Below are 22274 nucleotides of genomic sequence, written 5' to 3'. Positions count from 1 at the left end.
CATTTCAAGCATCGACAGAGAAATCAGCAACATTTCTATGAGGATGCATTATTACCATCAACAGAAGACTTCTCCATTACATACTTTTTAATTTTTTTATTCGTACATCTTAAGATTGGATGTCATGTACAACTAGCAACTGGAAAGAAAGTCTATCATACTCCATTACATTCTGCTTTATAAAGAACGTTACCATACGTGTTTTGTGTCTTATGATTTATACATTAGGTGGTGGTGATGTAGTAAAAAGCTTTCTTTTACAATCAGCCTCATGGAGTCCGCCATAGTACCACTTAGAGTTCATATAAACGTGTGACTACGTACACTTAAAGAAATACTGTATGTACAGTATATGCTTCCGACAATGTGGCTCATTAATGCATAATGGGTTCTCATGTAAGTGCAAGACATGCTGTTGAGCGCAGAGTACTATATACAGTGCTGGTACCATGTTCTCTTTGTTTGTCATATCCAGTTGTGATCTTTGTCGAGGAAAAGGTAAAACAGAGACTTGAGATAAAGAGGAGATTTTCCTCTGAGTTGTCTACATGCAGGTCAGAGGGTGGAAGGATGTCTTCTGTCCACGGGAGAAGCCTGAAGATAAAGACAACATGAGTTAGGGATTTAATGGAAACTATTCAAAACCAGTTCTTATAGAAAATCCAGTTCATCAAGAAGCACTACACTGTTCATGATGGAGGGTTTATTCTACTACAACTGAGTCTTTATGGTATAGAGTTGATACAATATTATAGATCCCACACAAAACAGACAGAAGACTGAGAGAAACCACCATGGATTCATCAATATTCAGCACAGTTAGGCTGCTGATATATAAGAGCTGTGATCAAACTACAGTCAGATCAAGAATAAATGGGTCAGACAGACTGGAACTGTCCCCAGATATGAAACACAATTCATCTGTTAGGTAACGTATTTAGACTTAAAGCTCAATCAAGAACAAATGTGGAAAGAACTTTTTTTTAATGTTGGAAATTTGTTTTGTTGCAAAGCCAGTATCTTTTAGAAACGATAATTGCTGATTACCTTTACAAAGTAGCACAACACAATATAAAACGGGACTGTATAAAAGACTTAAATTGTAACTTTAAAATGATTTGTTATCTTATTGGTGTCGGCCATGAGAAGCAGGTAACTGTGTACTGTACACAGTTGGGACCAAACAAGTACTGCGATTCAAGTCTTCGTTAGAACTGGTCAACAAGGGATATTTAACAACACACTTCAGTGTTTCTAATGAAAAACACGTATGACAAACACGTACAACATGGACATCACAACGTACCTGTGCTATTCTCCAACCTGCACTCCTGCGCAGTTGTCTTTACTTTCTGAGGCTATAGCTAAATACTCAGCATTTCTAGAGAGAGAGGAGAAAAACCGAGCCCAGGTTATCAAAAAGAAAAAAATGTACTTTGGCAGAATGAAATGGGTGAAAAAAATGCAAAACTAAAACATCACAGCTATGGTTGTATGACAGGTCTTTGTTTCTTGACTTACAGGAGGGAGGTTTTGGTTTTGGTTTTGGTTTTTACTAGGAAGGAGGATGACAAGACGAAAACATGACAAGTAGACACCGGGAGCGTGACAAAAAGACAAAAGTGAAAACACACAAACACGATGGAAACATTGATCATCTTGAAAATAAGTACGACGGACAAAATGGGAGCATTTTGAACCAAAGAGAGGACGTGACAAAGCTCGGTTAAATTATAGGTGTGACTTCAGCAATAACACATGAATATAAATGTGCAGTATTCATGGGGAAATACACACTTATCAAGCAACATTTTCACACCAAATGTTTTATTTTTAACACATCGGCGAGTTTGGGAATGAGCTGTTTGAGTAAAGGACTCAAATTTGCTTCCAAAAGGGGAACCACTGTCGCTAACAAGCTAGAAAGTCAGAAAAAATGCTAGTGCTAGTCAGTCCAAAATCGCCAATTGCTAAGTTTCCAGTGAGTTAGCTCGGTAACTCAGTCAGTAACTTGGTCATTAGTTAGCTTGATAACTCACTGGCTAGCAGGACGATAAGCTTACAACTTTATTTGACAGATATATAAATTGCCGCAGGAATGAGTCCTAAAACCTGAAAGTAAGTCAGAATTTTTTAACTTCCAGTCCCCTCGTCTCAATGTCAAAGGGTTTTTTTTTAATGGGTTTATGGTTAAATGCCATATATAATTTTCTGCCATTATCCAAAATCCAATTGAAGAACCCCCGTAGAAACAGGCCGATGCTAACTTCCACCACTCTGTTTGTACAATCGACTCCCGTCTCGTAGCTTTGTGTGAAAACCATTCCTCTTTTGTGGAGCAAAAGAGGGTTGATGGAAAAAGTGGAGCTACTTAGCTTCCTTCAGTTTGGACTTTTTTGGCTCTCCGTTTGCTCAAAGGTCAGAACTGTCAAGACAGCTTGCTGGTGGTCGAGCCCACCAATTAAAGCTCTGTGTGAGAGATTGACCCGGCTTGTTTCGAGCTTTGCATGCACGCAAGAGCCAAAGAGATATATCGATACAGTAAACTGACCTGCTCAGTATCAATATTTTTTAATCAACAAATTTATTACATTCTTATCCATAATAGTTGCTTATGTAACCTGTTTATTCTAAAGACTAATCATGGTCGATATATCGTGACTGGATTTTTAGACTCAAATATCTGTGGAGGTATTTGTCTCCAGTACTTCGTTTGGGCTCTGCAACACACGAAAACCTTGAATCTCCAAATTATCTGCTTTTCAACAACTGCGTTTTTAGCTTAACCATTCATTAAATAATCAAAGTCAAAACTGAATCATCATAACTGGAGCGACAAGGTTTTCACATGTCGTGAGCACGTGAGCATACAGATGTATGCAATCAAAAATACTTACGCAGCTTCTCGTAATGCTTCCTCCCCGGCTGCTGATATTTTCCTGTAGCAGTAAATCATCTCTATGAGCAGCCAGACCTGAAGGCCGATGATGGACACGTACATCATGACCTCGGACACGATGGAAGCTGTTCCTCTGGTGGCTGAACGCAGGAAGGAAATTCAATCAATCAATCAATCAATCTTTTGTTGGGATGGGAGTGATAATGCAAAGCTATGGTAGATCTGTCTGTAAACACTCATATCTACTCCGCTCGGTCACGTGGACGGCTCACCACAGTAATTTCACATTAAAATCTGCCATCCATTAAATGCTCATAGTTACAGAGTACTGCACTTGATTTCCTCGTACCTTTCCTCACCACATTGAGGTGGACCACCTTGCTGACGATGGTGTTGTACTCATAGTTGGCGTAGAAGAGGATGCGGTGGAAGTAGCAGCGGTAGGTGCCCGTGTCGTTGAGGGTGACGTTGAGCACGTAGATGGACCCGTCTTGGATGTCGTTGCTCCTCTTGCTCCCGTTCCAGTCCACACGGTCAATGAAGTGTTCGTTTTGTATGGAGGGGCCGTCCTCGTTGTAGGTGTAGATCTGGAGCCCGGGAGACATCAAGGTTAATCAGATCTCATTACGTCTACACATACATCGATTGTGTAAGTATTGCAATCGATCGTCATTCTCTCCGTACATACAAACAACAACCGCAAACAAAGTTCGTCAACTATTTTGATAATCGATTCATCCGTTATGAGATTTTTAAGAAAAACTAGTCAAAATTCTCTAATTCCAGTTCCTTAAATGTGAATAGTTTCTGTTTTTAAACTGAATATCTTAGGGTTGTGGACGTCGTCTTGGGCTTTGGAAAACAAAGAACATCTAACAAAACATTGATTAATTGAGAAAACAATCGATAGAATCAACAATGAAAATAATCATTAGTTGCACGACTGGGAACCTGTCTTGGTCATCACACATCACCACCCTGGTTAAAAAAAGCACAGAAAAGGCTCCACCTTCTACGGGAACTAACGAAGACTAAATTCTGGAGCAAGATGCTGGTCAACGTCCTGACATCCTGACTGGAAACATCACGGTTCTTGCACGGCCCAGGACAGGAAGGCTCCACAGCGGCTGATTAAAACCTGCCCAGAACATCACTGGTACCATCTACAGAGCATCATTGACATCGGTGAAGTGAGATGTCTGCAGAGAGCGCAAAGGATGCTAAAACATCACAGACACAAACACCAGCCCAGCCACAGTCTGTTCACCCCGCTGCCTTCTGACAAATGATACAGAAGTATCCACAGCAGCTTCACTCCTCACAGAGCAGCTTCACTCCTCAGACTGCGAGACTCCTGAACTCATGTAGTACGTAAATTTTAAATGCTGTTTAAAAAATGACAAAAACATCTACCCTGTATTTTGTACATAAACACAGTCAGAGGTTTCAGGGTTTCCAAAAGCTTATTACTTTTTGTGATTTAAGTGGAGAATCAGTTCCAGAAGAAGATGTCAGAAGTTTTTGTTTCATAAATAGAAAAATCAAAGCATCCGGCCTATTGTTGTTTTATTAAAAGGTTTTTGGGCGTCTCCTGGTAACCCATGGTAACCCTTTGTTTAACGCTGTTACACTATGAACTGAGCGTTATTCCCTCAGGCAGAGTCAGCGGAAATGAGGACTTACGGAAAGTGGCCATAAAAGGCTCCTTGAGAGACCCTTCAAGCACTTCGGCCCGCTGGACGCACCTCAATCCTCGGTCTTGTTGCTATTCTGCTGGGAAGTTTCTTTGTATCGTTTCTTGTTGAGAAATCACATGTGGGATTTACTTTGGCTGTCATCCTGACTCAAATATGCAATAACAGGAAGTCAACACAGCTGCGTGTCATCTCTGGAGCCTCGGGGATCTCTCGCTGGTCTAAAATATCACAATCGATTCCATATGAAGCTCACTGTGACCTCCACACTAGGAGGCATCGTCTAATCGAGGGCGTAATTGTGCAAGAGAGAGACAAAGGAAGGGACAGAGCTTGGCAGTGCAATATATACTTACATAAATAGATTGTGTCTGCAGGAATGCAGCCGAGGACAGATTTGATTCTGAGGATGCTTGCACGACTAAAACTCCTCCAGGAGAACAAAACCTTCCTGCACTCTGCGGCGCGCTGCGTCAGATACAATTTGTGCTGACTAAAACATCACTCACATGGACAAAATCGGCGTCTCCTTTGGGCCTGAAGTACCATTCAACGGTGGCGGAACCGTCCACCTCACTCCTCCTCTTGCAGGAGATGCAGCCCAGTTTGAATCCCTTGCCGGCCACCGCCTCAGTGTCAGAGTCCACCTCGGCACAGGCCCCATGACACTGGCTCACTGTTTATAAAATACAGGAATGATTACTCAGGGTTGACATGATGTAGAAGCGTATTATAAAAGGTGACAGGTAATGAGCTCGACTCACCAAACAGGCTGCAGAGGAGAGAAAGGAGCAGAAGGTGTGACTCTGCCATGTCACCGGTCGTTGGAGTCGCTTGTTTTTGTGACGAACTTTAACACCAGCGCTCCGAGTGTGGAGACACTCGTACACTGAGCACCTCCCAGTTTAAGGAAAGGATTTCCTATTGTACTTTAATAAAACTGGATCTTAAAAGCTGTGCGTCAGTAAAGTCACGTGTTTGAATCTAAACACAGAGGCCTCCTCTACGCCTAAAATCCATCCACTGTTATTGTGTCTGATCTTTGGCTCAAGCCAGCGACAGCTTCCTGATGGTTACAAAGATTTATTGCCACAGATGTATTGCTGCTTTTCGAGACAATCCACCCTTCGTGTATCTCTACCCAGGCTTTGTGCATTCAAATTCCTGCTTTTTTAAAAATTATCAAGGTAGCATCTGAAGCAACCCAGATCTATCTCTGGTGACTCACAGTGCTCCCCAGATCAACAAACACCCTGAGATTAGATTATCTGTTGTGTTTTTCCCCCTGAGGTCCCTAATGTGAGATGATTAGTGGTGCCTGGGGCCGCGTGCTCTGACAGCAGGTACACACAGGTATAACGGATGTTTATATAACATGCCAGCTACAATACAATACGCTTAAACACGGGTGCATATATAATTAACTTGCATGCTCTGTGATAATCAAATGGCTACAGTACTTAATGGTGGAGAGCCTGTTCTCCTGGATGGATCACAGGCCTCCTCCTCCTCCTCCTCCTCCTTCCTCTGTCCAGGCTCCTCGGCAAAAATCAAAATCCTTCTCGTGCGATGGAAAAACCTCTCACCTATCCGCTTCACCGATCTCGTGGAGGGGACGCGTCGGTCGTGCGCGCATTGCAGATAAAACCGCGCGCACGGCTACATAAAAGCCCGAGAGAGAGAGAGAGAGAGAAAAATATATGTATCTATAAATGAAACACGTCCTGCTGTCCCGGTTATGGATGTTTTCTCCTACGCCACAGCGGCGCCCCGATCAGAGGATGCTGCAGATGCACTGCGGTAAAAAAAAAAAAAAAAAGAAAGAAAGAAAGGACGGCGTTGCGTGTCTGTGCGGGGCCGAGCAAGATGCTGCTGGTGACGACCCTTCACGCTCCTGTCCTCCACCCAGCTTTAGCTTTTTTAGTCCTGAATCTGCTGCTACGAGGAGGCTGGTTTAAGGGGGGTTTGCAGCAGGAACACACACACACACACACACACACACACACACACACACAAATTGTGGTAGCACGATGCTCGGATATTGTGGTGAACTGGCCCTTTAACTGGAGCTCCACAGGGGGGGGCGGGGGTGAGCCGATGATGGCATCTTCTCCCTCACATAACTCCGGATCAGTCGTTAATTAACCAACACATTCTCATGCTAATGTTGAATCCAGCTCTTGCAAAGTGAGCCCGACATTTTGTGTGACACTGCGGACAGTGTGACGCCGGTTTGTAGTGATTAAAGCCACGTATTCACACCAAACACCCACTCATGTTGTGCGTGAGGGATGCTGATGCTGATTTGGCAACCAGCTAGCACCAGCTAGCACCAGCTTACGCCTCCGGGCGAGCTGCTGTTAGCATTTATTAGCTTGCTTTTTTTCCCTTTTTTTTTCTTACACAAACAAGAGAGGGTACATCGTGTCTGGAGTTCACGATAATAATGTGATGCTGCAAATAGCTACAGCACACACCGACAGCTCAAAGGTAAAGTACCTAAGCTAACGTTAGCTAACTAGCTAGTAGCGACTCCCGGTTAGCTTCCTAGATGAAAACACGGGGCAGTGTTGACTGGCGACACAGCCAGACTTCATGTTTATAATACCGTTTTTAAAAGACAACCGTTTGACATTATATGACGAGCTATGTCAGCTAACGTGTCGCTTCGTGTCTTGAGAAGCTACCGTTAGCTGTCTAGTAGCGTCTCCTGGTTAGCTAGGCGCTAACGCAGGCATGCACCTTTTGTTGCTTCCCCGACGAAAACACGGGGCAGTGTTGACAGGGGCCATAACCAGAGTTCATGTTGATAATACCGCGTTTAAAGACAACCGATTTACATTATATGACGAGCAGTGTTAACTAACGTATTGCTTCGTGTCTTGAAAAGTAGCTGAGTGATGGCTAGCTAGTGAGCATCAGGTGGAGCTAGCTGCTTTTTAGTTTTTGATGCCCACAACAGGCTATAAATTCATGTTTATCGACAATTAACCTGCTTATGTTGTGTCTGATGTTAGAGCTTATATATATGCATGTATAGCTAATCAACTGACAGAGTGATCAGTAAGTAACAGGAAGTTGAGCTCTTGTTAAAATGTAAATGATTAATTGATGTCAGGCAAATGTACCAAACAATACATTGTCCCAGCCTCATAGTAATGAGGATTTGCTGCTTTTGTTTATATGATTGTTAGGTAAGGCAAGTGTTAATCTAGAAAACAACCAATTAAATGATAGATCATTTTGATTTAATGACTTGGTTTGTCAAATAAAAGTTCTGAACAAGAGTAAGTGTTGACCGATAATCAGCACTGGCCGATTATCGGGGCCAATATTCAGCTTTTTCTGATTTATCGGTATCGGCATTTTTTTTTTGTCAGATTGCCAATAAGATTAACTCATTTAAAAATGTGCTACTTTGGCTCTGATGCATCATCCTTCACACGGTGTCCTGCCCACAACTAACCTAATGTCGTACTTATTCACACATTTTATTCAAATGTGGTCCTCAAACATATAAAGGAAAAGATACAATCATAATGAAGGCAGCACTGAAACTGTAAACTTAACTGGGAATTTATTACCTGTAACCTACCAGAATCATATGTTGACATTATGTTCTGTACAAAAATCACATCGGCTCATTTCGGACAACATAAACCCCGATACTGATAGATCTGTGACATATCTTTGTTCAGATATATCTCTGTTATGTGAATAATGTGAATTGTCAGTTGTTGTTATTGTTTTAAATGCAAGTGGAGTTTCTAAAGTAATTTGCCCAACAAAAAGTACCGAAGATGAGATGAAGTAATTTATGCAGTGCTAGGGGAAAGGACGTGTCACAGCTACGAGTCGAGTCGAGTCGAGTCAAGTATTGAAAAATGTCTTGTTGTTCGATTCAAATTTCAATAACTAAGGAGTTGATCTCGTCAGTGTCACTTTGTAATGCTTCAGTCTTTTCTTTACTTTTGTGTAGCCATGGATCCGACCTGCAGTGCTTCAGCTGCTCCTGCTGGTTTGACGGTCCAGGTGTGTTTCCCCGGGGCCCGTGCTGCTGTTCTGGACAATCTGAACCGGCAGCGGGAGGAGGGCCGGCTGTGTGACCTCTCCATCCAGGTGCAGGGTCAAGTGTTCAGGGCCCACCGCTGTGTGCTCGCTGCATCCTCGCCTTACTTTCATGACCAGGTAGGCCAGAGTACATCAGTGCTGTGTGCACAGATTCATGTATTAGAAACAAGTTGTTTGTTTTTCACTTGACTGAACCCATATTTCATCCAGATGCCTAAAACTTTTAAGCATTTTTGTTCGTATCTCTCAACAGGTGTTACTGAAGAATGTCACAACTGTTTCTCTACCTTCGGTTATGGACCCAGTGGCCTTCGAGAGTGTCCTGAGCTCTGCCTACACGGGCCAGCTGAGCATTGTGCACGACGACATTGTTAACTACGTCACCGTGGCCAGTTTCCTCCAGATGTGGCACATCGTGGACAAGTGCACCGAGATCCTGAAGAGGCCCCGGCCCTCGGCTGAAGTCATCCCCGGAGAGGCGGCTGTAGCTCACCATGGCACTGCATCTCGCCAGCAGTCCCCGAGCAGCACCGACTGCTTATATCTGGAAACAGAGGGAAGAAGGAAGGAGAGGAAGCCTGATGCGTTACCTCCATTAGCTACATGGAGACGCCCGCAGCAATTTCCTAGATGGGGGCGTCCACGGCCCTCATCGGCTCAGCACTTAGCAGACTCTCAACTGGACACCCTCCCTGGATATGCGGATGGTGATTACACCAGCTGTGAGGAGGCCTGGGTGTCGAGCCAAGCCAAAACAAGCCACTTTGTTCATGATGGGCCAGGACATAATACTCGGAACCACGGGGGGTTCCCTGGCGGTGACGCGTTCAAGCAGAAAGTCAGGTTTCAACAGCGGGGAGCGCCGGCAAACACCGATAGACCGCTTGATAAGAATAGAGAGAGCGGCGACTGTGATGAGACACGGGAGAGGAGGAAGAGTGAGAAAAGGGAGATCGAGGCCGATGAGGGAGTCGGAGACGAGGCGGTGGAGAAGAAGGAAGGCTTTGCACAAATGGGACACTGTGGTAAGACACAAAAGCCTCATTTTACTTTTAACACAAGTAATATTTCTCTGCCGAACAAACTATTCTCTAACTAATATGCTGTAGTTCTCTGCATCTAATTTTATTCTACGTTTCTCCAACAGGCCTCCACCCAATTTCAAATGAGACTGCAGGTCCCGGACATGTCACAGGGAAGGCCAGTGTGGAGGAGATGAAGGAGAAGGTTCAGAGAAACTTGGTAGAAGGTGATCCCTCCTCAGGCCCGCCCGGTGTTCACGCTTGCCAAACAGCTGAAGGAGCTCCAGGTCCGTCCTGTTCGGTCTCAGCCCGGCTGCAGTGGCAGACGGGTCCCTGGTCTCAACAAGAGCAGAGGCCTCAGGAGGGAGAGGCCGGCAGCTGCAGTAAAGACGAGGATGACGACGAGGAGGAAGAGGATGCGGACTTTGAGTGTTTCACGGAAGGGACCTTCAGCAGAGGCACGTATGACGAGATTGAAGACGGCACAGGGCAGGTGTCCCAGAGGCCTTTAGTGCCGGTGTCTCCTGACTTCACCGTGGCAGGCTCGGAGGTGAACTGGCCCTCCACCAGCGTGGGTCAAGGTGGCTCACTGACTCCCACCTCGAATCGCAATCCGTCTCCATCCTCTGCTGCGTTTCCACCCCCCTCTTCACCCCCAACCCCATCTTCGTCCTCCTCGGTGTCCCTCGCTGGCGCCCCCTACACGGGAAAAGTCCACTTCTGCCACTGTGGCAAAGCCTACACCCTGAAGAGCATGCGTGACCGGCACGTGAAGATGCAGCACCTCAATCTACGGCCCTTCGGCTGTCCCGTTTGCACAAAGTCCTTCAAGATGAAGCACCATCTAACCAAGCACCTTAAGACTCACGGGGGGCTGCGGCCCTACGAGTGCGGCCTGTGTGGGAAGAAAGTCATCTGGAGGGACAGCTTCCTCAGGCATCAGGCCCGATGCGAGAGACTCGCCTCCAGCTCTTCAGCTAACGGCAACAACGCAAGCACACCAGCAGCCGATATGGACGACGGCTACAGTTACGGATTTGAAGACGGGGAGGCTTTTCTTGCAGCGGGAGGACAAGTGAAAGTGGAGGAGGTGGATTTTCACGGGGAGATGGAGGACGGGATGGGTGGCCTGTTGGGCAGTGTGTCTGGGATCGTGGATCAGCTAAGAACTCAGTCACAAAATGTAGCCGCCGGGAGTCACGTTTTCAAAGAGGAGGCGAGTGAAAGCTTTAGTGGAAATTAATGTGAAGCATACTTTTTTTTAACGGCACTTAAATTGCAACCCAATCACCAGAATGAATGTTGGAAATTAACGTTTCTGCAAACCGGGGATATCTTGAAACTTAACATTCCTTAAGGTTCAGTTTTCTATTTTATGTTGTGACAATGCTGTGCTTATGATCTGGTTAGGTTTAGGCACAAAACATCATGTTCATGAGATGCACAAATGTGAACTTTTAGGCTGTTTGCAGAAATGCTAACTGCCAACATGTTATCCTGGTGCCTGGGACATAAATACATAGAAGAAGGACAATGAATGTCACGATGACTTTAAAAGTCTACGGACTCTAATCATTGAAGGCCTCTTTGAGCAGCCACTTATGTTTTAACTTTTGTATATGCACTCTTTTCATGTCCTTGGTATTTCTGAGAGTAAAGTAACAATCACCTGCTTCATTCAAGTGATCCTTTTTTATTTTGTGCGGTGCCACGTGGCCTCAGTTCTTGTTTGGTGATGCTGTACGTCTGTAATAAGCAGTGTTGTGAATGTACTTCTCGAGCCCGAATGAAGTTAATTTTGCACATAAATTATTTACCATTGATCTGCATTAGGAAATAAATACTAAAGGTATAAAACATGTTTTTCTATGCCATATTGATGTCTCTCCACAACATGTAAAGAAAATGAATCTTGGTATATACGGTAATAAAACCAGTTTGGGTTTTTCTGATTGATTATGGACTGTTGGGTTTTATTCAAGAACCTTGAGGCTCATCGGAGAACATTTGTGGTTATTCGAGGTCACTGAGGAAACTGAAAGCATTGAGCCTTTTTAAACGTGGCGTTGATGCGTCTTGGTTAATCCGAACAGAAGTGGACATTTGCCGAATTACCAAGAAGACCCAAATAATGAAGAATTTGTAATAGTTTTCACAAATTATAGTATATAAAGTTTCTCCTATCTCAACATCTCACAAAATTAAGTGATTTCTTAAGGGAATCTGAGGACTTTCTTCACGGGCGACAAAGAAGTAGCCCACAGTAGTTATGTTTAAGGCTGGGTATTAAAAGTTATACCTTTATGGTGCCGACCGAATTGCCTCCATGTTACCGAGTATCAAAAAATGTCTTGTCATTAGATACCAAATTTCAATACAGGAGCTAATCTCTTCAGTGTCAGCGAGCCAATAAGCATGCAGCATGCTTGTTGTCCCAACGGTCTAATAGTGCTGGTGATCGGCTGTCTCCCGAGGCTTGCAGGAAAAAACACTGTTACAGCCAGAGGAACGGGTATCGAAGTAAAGGTAATGATACCCAGCCCTAGTTAAGGTGTACCGTATTTATAAAATTTGACATGTCTGTTGTCGGTACACCAGAGCCCAGTGAGCCACATGGACATCAGACAGTGTGTCATCCATTCTGCCTTCCTGTTGTTTCGGGGATGTCAGTCGGTGTCCTGTCACTTTAACAAACCATCACGCCCTGCACTAATGTAGCTATAAACTAAGCTCATTTAAACTTGTGCACTGTGCATCAATCTAGAACAGTTCGGCTCGTACCGGATCACTGAACAGTAGTTTTGCAGCACAGTGTTGGAGCACCAGAGGTCTCTCTTGCTCAGTGCTGCAAAAAAAGGTCTCATTTGCACAACTGAATCACAGGAAATGGATGCTGCAGCGTTTCACATTCACTGTGTTTGATGAAAACATCCCCCATCAGTCGTGAAAGACCTCCGAGCTAATATGGACTGTTGTTTAATGAATTCAGATGCATTCAATGGAGAGATTTCCATTTAAATGCAAACATGAGACTGTGACAACAAAGGATACCCCGACAAAGAGGTGCAACAAGAGCAAATGGTATTTCATGACACCATATGTAACCTGTCGTATTCAGACGCAGTACAGGGAAACGACAGAAGAAGAACGAATGTCCATTTGTTTTGATATTTCCCGTTACTTGATGTGTGTATGACCACTGTCGGCGTAGAGACGACCCACAGTGGCCTAAAACGTGAATGAAAACATTACCTCTCACCTCGCCTTCATGTGATTTTACCACGATGAGCCAATTATCGTTGGGAACATGAGAGAGAAAACGATGGAGCTCTTCGCTAATCGTGGTGTTCGGCCAGTCGTCCTTGAAAAGTTCTATCTGTGTGCTTTCTGATGATGAGAAACATTGGTTTTTCTCACCTCTGGGTCTCCTTAAGTGTGTAATTATATATAGGACAACATGTACAGCTTGATGTAGGTGAGCTCTTCAGGATCGTTGTCTGAGACGGATGATTGGCCTCCAGAGGATATTTCAAGATGTGCGTGGGAGTGTTTCCAGTGGTGGATCATGGGTTGATTAAGAAGCCAATACTTTATTTTTTTCCCTCCCTCCTCAGTTATTCAGCTGTAGAGTAAACATCAGGGCTGCTTCAGACATGGTATGTTGGCTTTTAGTGTGTTTCCACATGCATCTCCCATCGACTTCAATACAGCCAACACCTTTGTCTGACCCCAAAGCGACATTCGGTGATGCGATGACCCTTCCTTCTTCTTTAGGATACTTGTGCATAACCAGGAAGCTAGAAAACCTTTTGCGTTACCTTATGTGGTTGAAAATAGATGCAATCAAGGAAACAGGTTTGTCAGATTTTAAACCATTTAATAACAGAGAAGAAGACACGTTTATTTCCAGTTAGAGTTTTACATTAAGAGGAAACAAAACACTCAGTTTTCTAAGTATCAGTTCCTAATCCTGTAGCACCACCACACGTCAGCAACCTCAGAAAGAAAACAACAACAAAAAAAACAACCCATACAGTTGTTTTGACTATTTTGTTAAAGTGAACATGCAGACAGAGAATCGGGATGCGAAAATAAAATGACACGTCAGAACATTTGAAATCAACATACTGTCCCAAAAAAACTCCTCTTCTCGACCGTCTGAATGCTCCCACCATGAACCACTTACTATCCGACCATCAGACAAAAACGCACGTTTATCATCTTCTAACATTAAAACTTCAAACTTAATTTAAGATGCAAACAGATAAAAGAAAAGAGAGCAGACCAGTCGGTTCTTTTGGTATTATTTAGTTTAAACAGTGCATTTGAAAAGGGCGCTTTGGATGACATCATACTGTACATGTGTTTTTAATTACACTGAAGCGTAATGAAACAAAAGTGTTACGTAAAAACAATATTAGAGTCCACGCTGCTCATACACTGAAGGTTTCCAGTTGTGTTTTTCAGATACATTTCTTTTTTTGCGACATACATTTCACTCGAGCACAACGACCACAAACGCTCCGTCTAGACTTCACATGTAAAAACAAAAAACAAAGGCTTGTTCGGTGTGAGAGTCGGCGAGATACATAAAGCGTCACTCGTGTACAAAAATGCAGATGACGGGAGACAAATATAAAACATCTGCCATGCACAAACCTCAGACAGCAGACAGTAGCACCATCAGACCAAGATACAGCTACATAATGACTGAGACGAGATATGCTGAGGAGTAGGATTAAAAAAAGATGGTGAACACCTACACATGGTGGATTTCATGATGGGTGTCACCGTCTAAACATACAGGAGGCCGCTGTTAGTGTGTTAACATTTCTTGAGGTTGTGAGTCCGCCGCTTGCAGATCTGTTCCTCCTCCTCCTTCTTCTTCTTCTTCTTTGTCTTGTCCCGTCGGCGTCGGATCTGCTGTTTGGTCCTCGGCGGAGAGCTTAGAAGATGGTGCTCCAGCGTTTAGGGGGTGGACGGGACTTGGTGTCTCCCTGGAGAGAAGGAAGAGGATGATGAGGAGGCTGAGAAAACATCTGGTCATCTGACATGTAAGATTGAATGTGGGGTTTTGTTGTTGCTGAAGGATTTGATTGTCGAATGCTTCACATTTATTGGGAGTGAAGGAGATCGTCCATGCTGAAAACAAAGCCTCAGAAGAGTCGAGGTAGATTTACAGAAAACGAATCAATGAAAACAAGTATGACAAGTTTAATGTCTGTGTTTAGATGTAGTGTCACTGTAAAAATGAAATGTTGCTCTTTAATTCATTAGTTCGTTATGATGGCAGGCTGATGTGTGCGAAGAGGATTAGGACCACTGTGAAAAGACACAGTGGTCCTAATCCTCTTCCCTGGCTGTGAAAGCGTGTCGATGAAAGAAGATGAGTGAACTTAAAACGATGACTTATTATACTGCTTTTATTTATTACTCACTGATCTCTGACGAGAGCATCACTGTAGCATTAAACACAGACAGGAAACAGTGTTTATGAAGCCCAGTTTTTACAGTACAAAGAGGAAAAATCAGAGTGAAACAAGGATTCAAACGTGCGGTAAAAAGCTCACCAGGTTGAAGAGTCTGGACAGTGTGCTTTGGTCTCTGCGTCTTCTGACTGGTGACTTTGTGCTCTCGGCACGCGGCGACGAGGCCTAGAAAAAAATGCTCTATAAGCACAGATGGAGACCTGAAACCAGCGCCCTGCTGCTCCGTCATGGTCTAACCTTTAACCAGACGTTTAACGCGTTTTATATCGGCTCTTGGCCTCATTTTTTTAACGAGATGAGGATCATTTAATCTCAGAGCGTCAGAGATGTCTGACTTCTCTAACAAAATGCCCAAAACAATTGCTTAAATATGTTAAAGAGGGCACAGTTATTACAGCTGTTGGACAAAAAACACAAATCCACAAATAACATGTCCTGATATGAAGAAGCTGAAATTCCCTTGGTGATAATAACGATGAAGTGATGGGAGGTTTTTAAAAACTATACTTGAATTGTAAAGGTCTAGAGTTACCATCTGTGTACAAATAACACTGTAGACCTTCAAATTGTGTGCAGCACATATGCCAAATTCCAATTTTGCGTGCAGGTGATACTCCGATCCAAGTTTAATTAAGTTTAACTTAGCAATTAAGTTTTGAGTAAAACAAACAGAAACCGCAATACCACATATAAAACATGTGGGTGGACATTGGGGCTGATGGATGGAGACTTTCCCCAGGAGACTGGTGTGTGTCCCATCAGAAACTGAGAGGCAACGCTGACTTTTTCAAAGTTAATGGATGTAATGTTTTTAAGTTACATCATGCAAGTGGTCTTTTCTCTAAACCGAACAAAGTAGTTTTATTTAGCCCATCCTCGTTAGAAGAAGACCATATAGGTCGACTGCAAAAGCAGTTTATTACGACCTGTATTTTCTTGTTAGACGGCGACCTCTAGTGGCCATAGTCATTATTAGGGTAGCAAAGGAGGAAGTCAAGTGAAGAAGGAAAAAGAGCGAGAAATTTCACATAAGGAGGAGGACTGGCCATAACCATATTTTTACTTTTATTGCTCCTAAGGAGCGGGACAAAACAACAAAACTATGGTTTCCCTGCAACAGCAGCAGTGTAATGCTGAAGAGTCGTCTCTGTTGTCTGAGAGAATAACATGATCGAGACACGGAGGGAAAACAAGAACACGTGACAGGACCAGACTCAGGAAACCTTCAGGAGGAAGAAAATGGATGGCAAGGACGAGGTAAAGTCCACAGTGAAAAGACAGACACGCAAGTGGTCAATGGCCGTCAAATGACACATGAATGGCTGTCCAGAGTCACCAGACAGATGAGAAGAAACAAAGGAGGGTGGAAAGGCAAAACAGATGTATCGGTGAGTCATCTCTGGCACAGAGAGGATGGAGATGTTACACAGAACGAGAGTTGTGAAAGAGAGGAGGAGGAGGAGGAGGAGTGAGGTGATGCAGGCCAAGAGGTCCTAAGAGAATATGTTTACCGGTTGTGGTTCATAAATAGCTGAGCAGTTTCAAAGTCATCCAGAAGCAGTGAGCCGCTCTGGATTGAAGCAAAGAAAATTAATTCACCAATAAGCCAATACTCGATGGTGTCAATAACGAATAAATCGATCTTTTCGACTGATGAATCAGTGAATGAAAGCGGTTTTCTGTGGGAGAGTGAGCTGCTGTAAGCTTTTCAGCTACTGTATGTAAACACTGGTGAATCATCCCTCCTTTTGAATATGTGTAAAATCAACGTGCTGGAGTATAAAAGATATTTCTTCGCGAGGCACAAAGCAGAGACAGAGACAGGAAGAGCGTGAAGGTTAGGTAACAGGTGCACTGCACACAAAGGAGACCATGCAGAGGAGCCCTCTACACACACACACACACACACACACACACAGGTTGTGTCAGCAGTGGGGCTATTGTTTGACTGGAGGAGGGAGGGTTGTGTGACGTACCAAGCCCAAGACGTCTCTCCACTGGAGATGAGAAAGAAACAGACAGTGACATGATGAGATGAGAGTGTAGAGGCATCATCCAGTTAAAGATATAAGATGGTGAGATTAGGCCATGATGTGATGGTTGATTAATTAGAGTAAGAACCAAAATGTTTTGGTTTCTGGTCCCTGACGCATGAGTTGTTGCGCTAAAGAGTGACTTTTCCACCGTATACGTACACTGTGACCCCTCTGGTCTATAATGTGACCCACTGGAGCGGTCCTGACCCACTGGTTTGGCACCACCCATGTAAAACATGCAGTTCCATCAATAAACGGTAGAATTATCATTTAGTTTGAAATATAAGCATGAGAAATATACAATGCTTATAGCGTAACATTAGCTTAAAACTAGTGTTTACTGCTACATGTAATTAGCTAAACTAGTGTTTAGTTGCTACTAATAGGTAAACATTAGCTCAAAACCATTGTTTAGTGCTAATTAGCTAAACTGATATTTAGTGCTTATAGCTAATCAATAGCTGAAAACCATTGTTGGTGATAATTAACTAAGTTAATGTTTCATACTTTTAGCTAAACTAGTATAAAGTGCTAATAACTAAACATTAGCTGAAAACCATTGTTAGTGCTAATTAGCTAAAGTAGTGTTTAATGACAATAGCTAAACATTTGCTTAAAACTAGTTTTTGCTGCTAACTAGCTAATGTTAAACTAATTTATGTCTATGTGCTAATAGCCAAATATTAGCTTAAAACCATTTTAGTACTAATTAACCAAACTAATGTGTTATGCTTTTAGCTAAACTAGTGTTTAGTGCTTATTAGCAAATTTTACCAGACAAATCTTTGCTATGACTGTAGCATCTTACACATTTTATTGATGGCCTACATTTTTGTTGGTAAAAATTTGACAAATTGTCTTCAGGTCAGATCCAATGAGGGAGGAGGATAGTAGCAGTGTACTACCACTGGATGGTGCCAAAGCTATAAGTACCATGCATAATGGCCTAAAGCCCCCAAAAGACCGACCCCAAGGTACCCAGTGAAGCCTAAAGTGGAAATCCAAAAAAAAAGCTTAAAACGTCATTCAAGAAACTTCAGCTGTTTAAATTTGACATTGAGAGAAATGATGGTGAACACGGCTAAAGCGTGATCAGAAGTCTTCTTTTGAATTATCAGTGCATCTCTGCATCTTCACCCCTGGAATGATTAACAAAAACAAGATATTGTGAAAAAATGAGACTCACCCTGGATTTAGGACGAGGGGAGGAAACCTGAGAGACACCAAGCAACAAACAAAAAAAAAAACAAACAAACAGAATGACTGATTGGGCCGGGCAGGAAAGCAGAACAACAAAACTCTGTTGTGAAACAAACAGATGATTGAGCTGCTGATTGAAACCTTCTCCCGTTCCCTTTTTTATGTAAATGAAGGAGTCACGCAGCTTTGTAATCTGTGAGGGAGCCGAGGAAAAACAGTTCAGCGTGCTGTTCTTGAGACGCTGCCGCAGTTTTGATGCCAAAAGTCGAATCCAAAAGCAAATCAAAGGAAAAACTGACAGTTCAACATTGGAGGAAAATGGTTTGTTCTTTGTTCTGACTTGTTCTGAGTAATACATCAAACTGTTTGGATGAAACTCAGGATGTTAGCATGAAGGAAAAATAAGTGACTTTATGTACATGGATCAACGTGTGTTACGGTCGGTTATAAGAAACTTACAAAGCTCCTGAAGAAATGCACCACAGCATTTTCATTGGTCCGGCGGCGAGTGGAGGATTGCAGGGGTGAGGAGGCAGAGTGACCCCTGAACGACCCCTGTGAGGATCAACAGAGGTCAAGTTACTGCTGCACAAGATGGAGTAAAGCTGCTGTGAAATCAGAAATGCATCAGGTTTTTTAGACCCTGAAGCAGTGTGTATCTAAAATCTTTTCACGCAGCGTATTCATGATGGATTAGCTCGGCATGAGCTCCAACAGACATCAGTTACTTTCCTGAAAGCGTGTCCTAGCTGCGCCGTACCTCCTTATATAATAATTACAATAATTATAGTAGTTTCGAGGCCTTGCTGAGTGGAGAGTCGCATGATGTGAGAGAGAAATGAAGTAGAAGAAGAATTGATCATTTAAGGTCCGATAAAATACAAGTGGGGTAAGAGAGCGAACTCTTAGTATGAAACTAGAAAGTCCTGCAAACCTTCACAGTAACCTCATCTGACCATCTCTGCCTGCACCGCAGACGGCTGATTCGTCCTGCAGTCTGACGTTTGATTGTTGTAATTTACGTGTGTTTTCTGCTACAGTATGTTTCACGAGCGCCCTAAAAAGACACCTTTCATGTCTAGATATCTGTCTTTGTGGTTTTCTTTTGGCTCTGTATTATCATGCAAATGCAGGACAGAAAGCCTGTAACATACGATGGAAAAGATCTTCATCCATCTGAAATATTTGTGATCCATGATACATTGTGCTGCAGCTCCTCATGTGAGATGAAAGGAGGTCTGTATGAGAGCAGCTCTGACTCCTGAGGGCCCCTCCCATCACACGGCGCTCAGTCTTGATCTTGGAAGAGGTTTTTTATCCGACAAACTCAATTTACGTGCATCTTAGTGATGTTGCATCTATTGTAAATTTAGTTTAGGCTCATGTTTTCTCTCACAACATTTCAGTGAGTAGGTTCTTATTATTCTTTAACTTATAAACTCAGATAAATTATGTGAACTGATGAATAACTGCAGATTAGAAAAGCCAGGTGTTGAGTCTGTACCACTGAAGTGTCACAATAAAGGTCATGTTTGTGAGAAAAGCTGATTTTTGAGTGTCTTTTTCAAACGCTTTGTGATGGCGGCCGACCCGACCTTCAATCCCAGAGCGTCGCTATTTGACGAGTTGGGAAAGAGACTCTGAAAGTAACTTTTCTAACAAAGATGACCCTTAAAAGTCAGTATCTTAACAGTGACAGCCACTTAAACCTCTTGGTCCCAGTCAACAGTCCCAATAATATTATTAGATTAACCTTTATAAAAGATAAAAGTTTTCTGAGTATGAATTTTCTTTTTCTTTTTTTTTAATGACATAAAAATCTTGTTGCATCTTACTTTTCACAAAAACTACTGCACGCCAGGCTGCATTATTCCCTTAAAATTAAAGAGGAATGAAGGTAATTGTCAAACAAAATCACAATCAAGGAGATTCTGGTTTGGCAAATAAGCGCTCACTGGTCCTTTAAACAGAAACTCTCCAAATCCCTTCAGCTACAAGCAAAGCCCAAACTGAGAAATGTACTTTTTGCAGGCGGCAAGTGAGTTTGAAATTAAAAATGTAAATCTACATGTTTAGCGTGTGGAGCCCTAATTTTTTCCATTATTGGCAATTGATAAAGTTGAAAACATGGATTCCTGTTTTCTTTTCCTTTTTGTAAGATTTTTTTTTAATGATTTATGGCATTATAATCGCAGAATACTCCACAAAAGGCAGTTATCCTGCTCTCGCAGTTCAGTTTAATTTTTCGTTCAGTTGTTTTTCTAATTATTATGTTATTTTGTCTTTTTTGTGTTCCTTAATGGATCGAGGAAATTCTTCTACATCTTAAGCTTTAACACAACTTTTACAAACTTCACACTGTCACATAATTAAAAAAAGTTTTCGTTTTCCTAGATTATGAAGAGCTGACATTCTGGTTTTCATACGACATCAACAAAACCGTCCTCAGAATTCATATATCAGAAAATCAGGTGATTCTTTGGAGGAACTGGACTTCTCGAGTCTTTAAGCCACTGACTTGAATTTCAAGCAAATGTTTCCAAATTCAACAAAAGTCACAGCACAGTATTGTGGTATTGTACTTTACTAACATGGAGAAAAAAACCCTGAACTATCCCTTTAAAATGCAGACGCATCAATACTCACCTTGCTCCTTTTCTTTTTGTCTCCTCCAAAGAACTTGGTAATCTGATCCATGAGACCGGGGTTCTTCTTTTTCCTCCCGAGCCCGAAGGTGCTCTGCCCTGAGGTGCTCGCCGTAGCCATGCTAGTATTCGCTGAAGCTGGGTGGAGTTGACCTTTCTGTATCTACTGAGTACTCCTCTTCAAGACTGCCCACAGTGCCAACACCCGTCTCTGCTGCTCCTTCAGTGTCGTTCTGCAGCTCTTATGACGCGTCTTTGAAGGTGTTGTCCCCTCGCTCCCGGGGCACCATGGGACACGAGGAGGGTCAGGTCGGGGTGGGTGCGGTGAGGCTGGAGTGTCAGTGAGGTCCATGGCTCTGGCTCGGTTCCAGGCATTCTTCAGAGCTTCAGTGGCTGTGTCAGTCACTGCCGCCCTCCGCATGGGCCGGGCCATTGTTCCTGTCCCCATCTGCTTCACCCCGGCCGCAGGGACAACAAGGGTTATCTCTGAGTCTGCACTCGCACCCTGATGCAAAGCAGCCCGCAGAACTGTGATCCATTGTTGAATCGGACTCATATATTTTCTTAATGGATGGTGTTTAAATTAGACGTACAGTCACCCAGATTAACATATGGAGAGGCCCAGAAGGAAGAACGAGCCTGTGTGACAACTCGTGTGAACGCGAGCCAAGTATCTGCGTCTGCAGTGATGAAATAAAGTGGTGGTGACTTGGCATGTTCGGATTTTCTTTATTTCTGTGCTTAAACAAATTAAACTGAAACAGCCCTATGACTGAAAGCTTATGACTAATAGAGCTTCGAGAGGGGAAAGAGGGCCAAGGAGTGTGTTGGGATTGGGCCTTTGTATCTACTGCAACGAAGAGGGCAAATTATTCAGTTATCCATCTACAAGTCGCATTACCATTCATGTTAAGACATTCATGTTCCCCACTGGATGGATCTGAATAACTTTGGTGATCCCTGGATTTTTCCTCTAGTGCCATCATCAAATATGAATATCAGTTTGTCCAGTATACGGTCGCCGGTTCGATTCCCGGCTCCCCCAGGTAGCAGCAGCAGTAGCATTAGTGGTAAGACCAGTAATCAGAACTGTGGTGATTATAATAATAATCAATGTTAAAGTAGTATTTCGTAGAAAAAGCTAAACATGTTTGGTGCTAATTAGCTGAACTGGTGATTTGTGCTTATTAGCAAATGCTAGCATGCTAACGAACAAAA

At 43.1% G+C, this 22274-nt stretch overlaps 3 protein-coding genes across 6 annotated transcripts; 1 reads left to right on the top strand and 2 right to left on the bottom strand.

Annotated features, from left to right (window-relative positions):
- Positions 1-81: 81 nt before the first annotated feature.
- Positions 82-6495, bottom strand: scn1bb (sodium channel, voltage-gated, type I, beta b). Its single transcript, XM_084380217.1, has 6 exons — positions 5358-6495; positions 5103-5269; positions 3249-3486; positions 2898-3039; positions 1307-1381; positions 82-594 (listed from the first exon to the last, which is right to left on the bottom strand). Exons 1-5 carry the CDS (start codon positions 5404-5406, stop codon positions 1312-1314), a joined length of 666 nt encoding a protein of 221 aa, XP_084236343.1. The 5' UTR covers positions 5407-6495; the 3' UTR covers positions 82-594; positions 1307-1311.
- A 197-nt stretch (positions 6496-6692) lies between these two features.
- On the top strand, positions 6693-11643 carry zbtb22a (zinc finger and BTB domain containing 22a). The gene is made up of 4 exons (XM_084380216.1): positions 6693-7083; positions 8573-8781; positions 8918-9689; positions 9812-11643. The coding sequence occupies exons 2-4, from the start codon at positions 8575-8577 to the stop codon at positions 10927-10929; spliced, it is 2097 nt and encodes a 698-aa protein (XP_084236342.1). The 5' UTR covers positions 6693-7083; positions 8573-8574; the 3' UTR covers positions 10930-11643.
- Positions 11644-13542: 1899 nt separating this feature from the next.
- mbpa (myelin basic protein a) lies at positions 13543-21329 on the bottom strand. 4 transcript variants are annotated; one of them, XM_084380220.1, is made up of 7 exons: positions 21058-21329; positions 18871-18966; positions 18398-18424; positions 17152-17172; positions 15257-15340; positions 15125-15145; positions 13543-14683 (listed from the first exon to the last, which is right to left on the bottom strand). In XM_084380220.1, exons 1-6 carry the CDS (start codon positions 21175-21177, stop codon positions 15143-15145), a joined length of 351 nt encoding a protein of 116 aa, XP_084236346.1. In that variant the 5' UTR covers positions 21178-21329; the 3' UTR covers positions 13543-14683; positions 15125-15142. The 4 variants fall into 4 exon arrangements, with proteins under 4 accessions (XP_084236346.1, XP_084236344.1, XP_084236345.1 ...); XM_084380218.1 differs by lacking the exon at positions 15125-15145; XM_084380219.1 differs by lacking the exons at positions 15125-15145; positions 17152-17172 and having other exon boundaries at positions 21058-21327.
- Between the last annotated feature and the right edge of the window lie 945 nt (positions 21330-22274).

This window comes from Pagrus pagrus, assembly GCF_965226575.1.
Source record: "Pagrus pagrus genome assembly, chromosome: 17".
NCBI lineage: Eukaryota > Metazoa > Chordata > Actinopteri > Spariformes > Sparidae > Pagrus > Pagrus pagrus.
This window is presented reverse-complemented; position numbering and strand designations above follow the sequence as displayed.